This window comes from Petromyzon marinus (assembly GCF_048934315.1).
Source record: "Petromyzon marinus isolate PM22_M1 ecotype Great Lakes invasive population chromosome 77 unlocalized genomic scaffold, UKy_Petmar_22M1.pri1.0 chr77_unloc.4, whole genome shotgun sequence".
Classification (NCBI taxonomy): Eukaryota; Metazoa; Chordata; class Hyperoartia; order Petromyzontiformes; family Petromyzontidae; genus Petromyzon; species Petromyzon marinus.
The window spans coordinates 157108-167778 of NW_027422624.1; the positions used below are offsets into that span (position 1 = coordinate 157108).

The following is a 10671-nucleotide window of genomic DNA, read 5'->3' on the forward strand; positions in this document are numbered from 1 at the left end:
TCGGGCAAGGGGTGCCCCCTCTCGGGCAAGGGGTGCCCCCTCTCGGGACCGCTGTACGTGCTCTGCATGGAGCCGTTCCTGTGCAGGCTGAGGCGCGCCCTGTCTGGCCTCCGGATCCCCGGGGGCCGGGAACCGCTGAGGTCCGGCTCTTGGCGTCCGCGGACGACCTCTGTGTGTGTGTGTGGTCGTCGACGATGCGGGCGACGTGGAGGCGGTCCGCGGGGGGCCGTCGAGTACCCTCGGGGGGTGCACCTGGGCGAACCCCCGTCCACCGAGGCGAAGAATTGGGCCCGAGGTGGCGGACAAAATCGCGGAGAAGCTGAACACGCGGGCCAGGCTCCCGGCCCCCCCGAGGGGTACGGCGCGGCTCTCCTTGTGAGGGAGCCGCTGTTCGCCAACCATCTCTTGTCCAGGGACTGAGCGGCGAACGCACCCTGGCCCTGGGCTTCGTGGCGGGGCGGAGCGTCGTCAGGACGGTCGGCGACCTGCTGAACCCCCGGCCGGCGGTCCGGGCGGACGGCGCTGGCGATCGCGGAGGCGGCCGGGCTCCGGGCGGTTCCTGCCGACGATGCGGGGGACTCGCGGTGAGGCTGGAGGGGACGCGGCCGGCGGGGAGGGCCCCTTCCTTCCCCCCCTTGCCCCCCCAAACCGGCCCGGCCGAGAGGACGCCGGGAAGCTGTTGAAGCTGGAGGGGTTGCAGGGGCTTGCCGCTGAAAGGCGTGCACAAGAAGAGCGGCCAGGCCCGTCCGCGCCAGGGCCCCGCTCGTGCGCGCGGACCTGGGCGGCCTGGCGGACACGAAGTGGAGGGGGGGCACACACCCCCCCCCCCCCCCAATGGCGGGACCTTTACCACCACCACCCCCCCCCCCCCACACACACGACCAAGCGATGCGGGGACCTACGGCGGAGTCTGGAGCACCAGACTCCGCCGGCCGCGGTGTCTGGAGCACCAGACTCCGCCGGCCGCGGTGTCTGGAGCACCAGACTCCGCCGGCCGCGGTGTGGGTGATCCGGGCCGTCGCCGGCGGGACCCCTCGGACAAAAGTTGCGCATCTTGCGGACGGCCGGAGGCCACCGCTCACCGGTAACCTCCGGTGCAAGAGGCTGGCGCCGTTGTTTGGTTTCACAGCGGCGCGGACATTTCGAGCGGCCGGGCATCCCGCTCCGGGAGAGAAGTTTCGTGTCCGCGGTGACGGTGGGGGGGGGGGGGGGGGGGGGGGGGGGGGGGGAGACGGGCGGCAAAACCCGAGACGTTCGTCAACTTCGTGCGCGCTCAGGCCAAATTGGCGACATGCACGGACGCGCGAACGGAAGCTGGAGGGTGGCTGGTGGTGGCTGGCGGTGGCTGGCGGCCCAGGCCCAGGCCCAGGCCCTGGTGAAGGCGCGGCTTGGGCTCGAGTTCGCGCATCGCAGGCACACCGGCGGGGTTGGCGGATGTCCTGGCGAAGTTGGGGGGCGCCCGAGGACCGCCCTGTGCCGGGTTGAACGCGGGGCGCTCGTCTCTACGTCTGACCCCCCCCCCGACCCGAGCCCTGACCCCCCCTGACCCCCCCCCCCCTGACCCCCCCCCCCACCACCACGCGCCTGGAGTGGATGAAGCGTGATTGCGTACGATGGATACGGGAGGTTTTTTTCGTTTCCACTGATTTGCTGTGGGTGACGGCGTGCTTGCCGCCGCCCAGTGTGGTGGTTTTTTTGTTTCCCGCAACGAGTCGCTGGCTGAGTTGTATGACCACACCAAGGCTTCGCTGCACGTACGGCAGGAAGCCTGAATAAAGGCGACTAAGAGTCAAAGTCTCACTATCTCTGTCTCTCACCATCTCTCTCACCATCTCTCTCTCTCACTCACCATCTCACTCTCTCACCATCTCACTCTCTCACCATCTCTCTCACCATCTCTCTCTCTCACCATCTCTCTCTCTCACCATCTCTCTCTCTCACCATCTCTCTCTCTCACCATCTCTCTCTCACCATCTCTCTCTCTCTCACCATCTCTCTCTCACCATCTCTCTCACCATCTCTCTCTCTCACCATCTCTCTCTCTCTCCATCTCTCTCTCTCACCATCTCTCTCTCTCTCACCATCTCTCTCACCATCTCTCTCACCATCTCTCTCTCACCATCTTTCTCTCTCCCCAGCGCTGGTGACGCTGATCGAGGACTGTCCCACCAACCCCGACTGTGCCCAGTACAACCACTTCTCACAATCTTTCTCTCTCACTCACCATCTCTCTCTCACCATCTCTCTCTCACCATCTCTCTCTCACCATCTCTCTCTCTCTCACCATCTCTCTCACTCACCATCTCTCTCTCACCATATCTCTCTCGCTCACCATCTCTCTCTTTCACTCACCATCTCTCTCACCATCTCTCTCTTTCACTCACCATCTCTCTCACCATCTCTCTCTCTTTCACTCACCATCTCTCTCACCATCTCTCTCTTTCACTCACCATCTCTCTCACCATCTCTCTCTCTCACCATCTCTCTCTCTCACCATCTCTCTCTCTCACCATCTCTCTCTCACCATCTCTCTCTCTCACCATCTCTCTCTCACCATCTCTCTCTCACCATCTCTCTCTCTCACCATCTCTCTCACCATCTCTCTCACCATCTCTCTCTCTCACCATCTCCCTCTCACCATCTCTCTCACCATCTCTCTCACCATCTCTCTCTCTCACCATCTCTCTTTCACCATCTCTCTCTCTCTCACCATCTCTCTCACTCACCATCTCTCTCTCACCATATCTCTCTCGCTCACCATCTCTCTCTTTCACTCACCATCTCTCTCACCATCTCTCTCTTTCACTCACCATCTCTCTCACCATCTCTCTCTCTTTCACTCACCATCTCTCTCACCATCTCTCTCTTTCACTCACCATCTCTCTCACCATCTCTCTCTTTCACTCACCATCTCTCTCACCATCTCTCTCTCTCACCATCTCTCTCTCTCACCATCTCTCTCTCACCATCTCTCTCTCTCACCATCTCTCTCACCATCTCTCTCACCATCTCTCTCTCTCACCATCTCCCTCTCACCATCTCTCTCACCATCTCTCTCACCATCTCTCTCTCTCACCATCTCTCTTTCACCATCTCTCTCTCTCTCACCATCTCTCTCTCTCCCCAGCGCTGGTGACGCTGATCGAGGACTGTCCCACCAACCCCGACTGCCCAGTACAACCACTTCTCACCATCTCTCTCTCTCTCTCACCATCTCTCTCACTCACCATCTCTCTCACTCACCATCTCTCTCTCTCACCATCTCTCTCTCTCACCATCTCTCTCACCATCTCTCTCTCTCACTCACCATCTCTCTCACCATCTCTCTCTCACCATCTCTCTCTCACCATCTCTCTCTCTCACCATCTCTCTCTCTGACCATCTCTCTCACCATCTCTCTCACCATCTCTCACCATCTCTCTCTCCCCAGCGCTGGTGACGCTGATCGAGGACTGTCCCACCAACCCCGACTGTGCCCAGTACAACCACTGCTCACCATCTCTCTCTCTCATCATCTCTCTCTCTCACCATCTCTCTCACCATCTCTCTCTCTCACCATCTCTCTCTCTCTCACCATCTCTCTCTCTCACTCACCATCTCTCTCACCATCTCTCTCTCACCATCTCTCTCTCTCACGATCTCTCTCTCACCATCTCTCTCTCACCATCTCTCTCTCACCATCTCTCTCTCTCACCATCTCTCTCTCTCACCATCTCTCTCTCTCTCACCATCTCTCTCTCTCTCACCATCTCTCTCTCTCACCATCTCTCTCTCTCTCACCATCTCTCTCTCTCACCATCTCTCTCTCTCACCATCTCTCTCTCTCTCTCTTACCATCTCTCTCTCTCACCATCTCTCTCACCATCTCTCTCTCTCTCACCATCTCTCTCTCTCTCACCATCTCTCTCTCTCTCTCACCATCTCTCTCTCTCACCATCTCTCTCACCATCTCTCTCTCTCACCAGCGCTGGTGACGCTGATCGAGGACTGTCCCCACCAACCCCGACTGTGCCCAGTACAACCACTTCTCACCATCTCTCTCCCTCTCACCATCTCTCCTCTCTCTCACTCACCATCTCTCTCACCATCTCTCTCTCACTCACCATCTCTCTCTCTCACCATCTCTCTCTCTCACCATCTCTCTCTCACCATCTCTCTCACCATCTCTCTCTCTCACCATCTCTCTCTCTCTCCCCAGCGCTGGTGACGCTGATCGAGGACTGTCCCCACCAACCCCGACTGTGCCCAGTACAACCACTTCAATGTTACCGTCATGGCACTCTTCAAGCTGACCATCGGCATCGGAGACCTGGACCTGTACGGCCTCTCACTCTACCCACAGGTGTTCCTGCTGCTACAGGTGAGTCTACCACGTGTGTGTGTTCCTGTGTGTGTTCCTGCTGCTACAGGTGAGGTGTCACTGTGTTCCTGCTGCTACAGGTGAGGTCTACCAGGGTGTGTGTGTCACTGTGTGTGTGTTCCTGCTGCTACAGGTGAGTCTACCACGTGTGTGTGTGTGTGTCACTGTGTGTGTGTCACTGTGTGTGTGTCACTGTGTGTTCCTGCTGCTACAGGTGAGTCTACCAGGTTGTGTGTGTGTGTGTCACTGTGTGTGTGTCACTGTGTGTGTCTCACGGTGTGTGTGTGTGTCACTGTGTGTTCCTGCTGCTACAGGTGAGTCTACCAAGTGTGTTTGTGTGTCACTGTGTGTGTCACTGTGTGTGTCACTGTGTGTGTGTGTGTCACTGTGTGTGTTCCTGCTGCTACAGGTGAGGTGTCCACTGTGTGTGTGTGTCACTGTGTGTGTGTGTCACTGTGTGTGTCTCACGGTGTGTGTGTGTGTCACTGTGTTCCTGCTGCTACAGGTGAGTCTACCAAGTGTGTTTGTGTGTCACTGTGTGTGTCACTGTGTGTGTCACTGTGTGTGTGTGTGTCACTGTGTGTGTTCCTGCTGCTACAGGTGAGGTGTCACTGTGTGTGTGTGTCACTGTGTGTGTGTCACTGTGTGTGTGTGTCACTGTGTGTGTCACTGTGTGTTCCTGCTGCTACAGGTGAGGTGTCACTGTGTGTGTCACTGTGTGTGAGTGTCACTGTGTGTGTGTGTCACTGTGTGTTCCTGCTGCTACAGGTGAGGTGTCACTGTGTGTGTGTCACTGTGTTCCTGCTGCTACAGGTGAGGTGTCTCTGTGTGTGTGACTGTGTGTGTGTGTCACTGTGTGTGTGTGTCACTGTGTGTGTCACTGTTGTGTTCCTGCTGCTACAGGTGAGTCTACCAGGTGTGTCACTGTGTGTTCCTGCTGCTACAGGTGAGGTGTCACTGTGTGTGTCACTGTGTGTGTGTGTCACTGTGTGTGTCACTGTGTGTGTGTCACTGTGTGTGTGTCACTGTGTTGTCACTGTGTCACTGTGTCACTGTGTGTGTGTCACTGTGTCACTGTGTGTGTGTCAGTGTGTGTCACTGTGTGTGTTTCACTGTGTGTGTGTGTCACTGTGTGTGTGTCACTGTGTCACTGTGTGTGTGTCACTGTGTGTGTCACTGTGTGTGTGTGTCACTGTGTGTGTGTCACTGTGTGTGTGTCACTGTGTGTGTGTCACTGTGTCACTGTGTGTGTGTCACTGTGTGTGCGTCACTGTGTGTGTGTCACTGTGTGTGTGTCACTGTGTGTGTGTCACTGTGTGTGTCACTGTGTGTGTGTGTCAGGTGTCATACGTGGTGTTGACCTTCGTGCTCCTCATGAACATGCTGATCGCGCTGATGGGGGAGACGGTTCAGCAGGTCTCTAAGGAGAGCAAAAAGATCTGGAAAGTCCAGGTGAGAGACACGAGGGGGCGGAGCTAGTCGAGGGGGGCGGAGCTAGTGTGGGAGGGAGGTGGAGCTTGTAGAGGGGGCGGAGCTAGTGTGGGAGGGGGTGGGGCTTGTCGAGGGGGTGGAGCTAGTGTGGGAGGGGTGGGGCTTGTCGAGGGGGCGGAGCTAGTGTGGGAGTGGGTGCGGAGCTAGTGTGGGGGTGGAGCTAGTGTGGAAGGGGGCGTGGAGCTAGTGTGGGGGTGGAGCTAGTGTGGGAAGGGGGCGTGGATCTAGAGTGTGGGGGTGGCGCTAGTGTGGGGGTGGAGCCTAGTGTGGAGGTGAAGCCTAGTGGGGGGGTGGAGCTAGTGTGGGGTTGGAGCCGAGTGTGGGGTTGGAGCCCTGTGTGGGGGTGGAGCCAGTGTGGGGGTGGAGCTAGTGTGGGGGTGGAGCCTAGTGTGGGGGTGGAGCCTAGTGTGGGGGTGGAGCTAGTGTGGGGGTGGAGCTAGTGTGGGGGTGGAGCCTAGTGGGGGTGGAGCCTAGTGTGGGGGTGGAGCTAGTGTGGGGGCGGTGCCAGTGTGGGGGCGGAGCTAGTGTGGAAGGGGGCGTGAGCTAGTGTGGGGGTGGAGCCTAGTGTGGGGGTGGGGCCTAGTGTGGTGTTGGAGCCTAGCGTGGGGGTGGAGCCTAGCGTGGGGGTGGAGCCTATCACCCCCTCCCCGTGCCCCCCACCGTGCCCCCCACCGTGGCCAGAAAAGCGCTGACGGTGTTGGACATCGAGAAGACTCTGCCACACTTCTTGCGTGCAAGACTCCGCTCGGGGGAGTGTCTCTGTGTGGGTACCCTGCCCAGTGGTGAGAGGGACCTCAGGTGGTGCTTCAGGTGATACTCTACCACCCACTACTACCACCCACTACTACCACCCACTACTACCACCACCCACTACCACCACCCACTACTACCACCCACTACTACCACCACCCACTACTACCACCCACTACCACTGTCTCTGTGTGGGTACCCTGCCCAGTGGTGAGAGGGACCTCAGGTGGTGCTTCAGGTGAGACTCTACCACCCACTACTACCACCCACTACTACCACCCACTACTACCACCACCCACTACTACCACCCACTACTACCACCCACTACTACTACCACGCACTACTACCACCCACTACTACCACCCACTACGAGTGTCTCTGTGTGGGTACCCTGCCCAGTGGTGAGAGGGACCTCAGGTGGTGCTTCAGGTGATACTCTACCACCCACTACTACCACCCACTACTACCACCCACTACTACCACCCACTACTACTACCACCCACTACTACTACCACCCACTACTACCACCCACTACTACCACCCACTACTACTACCACCCACTACTACCACCCACTACTACCACCCACTACTACTGTCTCTGTGTGGGTACCCTGCCCAGTGGTGAGAGGGACCTCAGGTGGTGCTTCAGGTGAGACTCTACCACCCACTACTACCACCCACTACTACCACCACCCACTACTACCACCCACTACTACCACCCACTACTACTACCACCCACTACTACTACCACCCACTACTACCACCCACTACTACCACCACCACCCACTACCACCACCACCCACTACTACCACCCACTACTACCACCCACTACTACCACCCACTACTACCACCCACTACTACCACCCACTACTACCACCACCCACTACTACCACCCACTACTACCACCCACTACTACCACCCACTACTACCACCCACTACTAGCACCCACTACTACCACCACCCACTACTACCACCACCCACTACCACCACCCACTACTACCACCCCACTACTACCACCCACTACTACTACCACCCACTACTACTACCACCCACTACTACCACCCACTACTACCACCCACTACTACCACCACCCACTACTACCACCACCCACTACTACCACCCACTACTACCACCCACTACTACTACTACCACCCACTACTACTACCACCCACTACTACCACCCACTACTACTACCCACTACTACCACCCACTACTACTACCCACTACCACCACCCACTACTACTACCCACTACCACCACCCACTACTACCACCCACTACTACCACCCACTACTACCACCCACTACTACCACCCACTACCACCACCCACTACTACCACCCACTACCACCACCCACTACTACCACCCACTACTACTGTCTCTGTGTGGGTACCCTGCCCCAGTGGTGAGAGAGACCTCAGGTGGTGTTTCAGGTGAGACTCTACCACCCACTACTACCACCCACTACTACCACCCACTACTACCACCCACTACCACCACCCCACTACCACCACCCACTACTACCACCCACTACTACCACCCACTACTACTACCACCAACTACTACCACCCACTACTACCACCCACTACTACCACCACCACCCACTACTACCACCCACTACTACCACCCACTACTACCACCCACTACTACCACCCACTACTACTACCCACTACTACCACCCACTACTACTACCACCCACTACTACCACCCACTACTACCACCCACTACTACCACCCACTACTACTACCCACTACTACTACCACCCACTACTACCACCCACTACTACTACCACCCACTACTACCACCCACTACTACTACCACCCACTACTACCACCCACTACTATCACCCACTACTACTACTACCACCCACTACTACTACCACCCACTACTACCACCCACTACTACCACCCACTACTACCACCCACTACTACTACACCACCCACTACTACCACCCACTACTACCACCCACTACTACTACCACCCACTACCACCACCCACTACCACCACCCACTACCACCACCCACTACTACCACCCACTACTACCACCACCCACTACTACCACCACCCACTACTACTACCACCCACTACTACCACCCACTACTACCACCCACTACTACCACCCACTACTACCACCCCACTACCTACACCCACTACTACCACCACCCACTACTACTACCACCCACTACTACTACCACCCACTACTACCACCCACTACTATCACCCACTACTACTACTACCACCCACTACTACTACCACCCACTACTACCACCCACTACTACCACCCACTACTACCACCCACTACTACTACTACCACCCACTACTACCACCCACTACTACCACCCACTACTACTACCACCCACTACCACCACCCACTACCACCACCCACTACTACCACCCACTACTACCACCACCCCACTACTACCACCACCCACTACTACTACCACCCACTACTACCACCCACTACTACCACCCACTACTACAACCCACTACTACTACCACCCACTACTACCACCCACTACCACCACCCACCACTACCACCCACTACTACTACCACCCACTACTACCACCCACTACCACCACTCCACTACTACCACCCACTACTACCACCCACTACTACCACCCACTACTACCACCCTCTACTACTACCACCCACTACTACTACCACCCACTACTACTACCACCCACTACTACCACCCACTACTACCACCCTCTACTACCACCACCAACTACTACCACCCACTACTACCACCCACTACCACCACCCACTACTACTACCACCCACTACTACTACCCACTACTACCACCCACTACTACCACCACCACCCACTACTACCACCACCACCCACTACTACCACCCACTACTACCACCCACTACTACCACCCACTACTACCACCCACTACTACTACCACCCACTACTACTACCACCCACTACTACCACCCACTACTACCACCACCCACTACTACCACCCACTACTACCACCCACTACTACCACCCACTACTACCACCCACTACTACCACCCACTACTACTACTACCACCCACTACTACTACCACCCACTACTACCACCCACTACTACTACCCACTACTACCACCCACTACTACTACCCACTACCACCACCCACTACTACTACCCACTACCACCACCCACTACTACCACCCACTACTACCACCCACTACTACCACCCACTACCACCACCCACTACTACCACCCACTACTACTGTCTCTGTGTGGGTACCCTGCCCAGTGGTGAGAGAGACCTCAGGTGGTGCTTCAGGTGAGACTCCTACCACCCACTACTACCACCCACTACTACCACCCACTACTACCACCCACTACTACCACCCACTACCACCACCCACTACTACCACCCACTACTACCACCCACTACTACCACCCACTACTACTACCACCCACTACTACCACCCACTACTACCACCACCACCCACTACTACCACCCACTACTACCACCCACTACTACCACCCACTACTACCACCCACTACTACTACCCACTACTACCACCCACTACTACTACCACCCACTACTACCACCCACTACTACCACCCACTACTACTACCACTACTACTACCACCCACTACTACCACCACCACCCACTACTACCACCCACTACTACCACCCACTACTATCACCCACTACTACTACCACCCACTACTACTACCACCCACTACTACCACCCACTACTACCACCCACTACTACCACCCACTACTACTACTACCACCCACTACTACCACCCACTACTACCACCCACTACTACTACCACCCACTACCACCACCCACTACCACCACCCACTACCACCACCCACTACTACCACCCACTACTACCACCCACTACTACTACCACCCACTACTACCACCACCCACTACTACTACCACCCACTACTACCACCCACTACTACCACCCACTACTACCACCCACTACTACCACCCACTACTACCACCACCCACTACTACTACCACCCATCACTACTACCACCCACTACTACCACCCACTACTACCACCCCACTACTACAACCCCACTACTACTACCACCCACTACTACCACCCACTAC

At 56.8% G+C, this 10671-nt stretch overlaps 1 protein-coding gene across 1 annotated transcript in view; it reads left to right on the top strand.

Annotated features, from left to right (window-relative positions):
* The window catches only part of LOC116937136 (transient receptor potential cation channel subfamily V member 4-like), a 207776-nt gene that overhangs the window by 65441 nt on the left and 131664 nt on the right, over positions 1-10671 (top strand). The window contains 4 exon segments of the mRNA XM_076058623.1: positions 4199-4226; positions 4228-4360; positions 5702-5812; positions 6534-6661. Coding sequence (XP_075914738.1) covers positions 4199-4226; positions 4228-4360; positions 5702-5812; positions 6534-6661 — 400 coding nt within the window.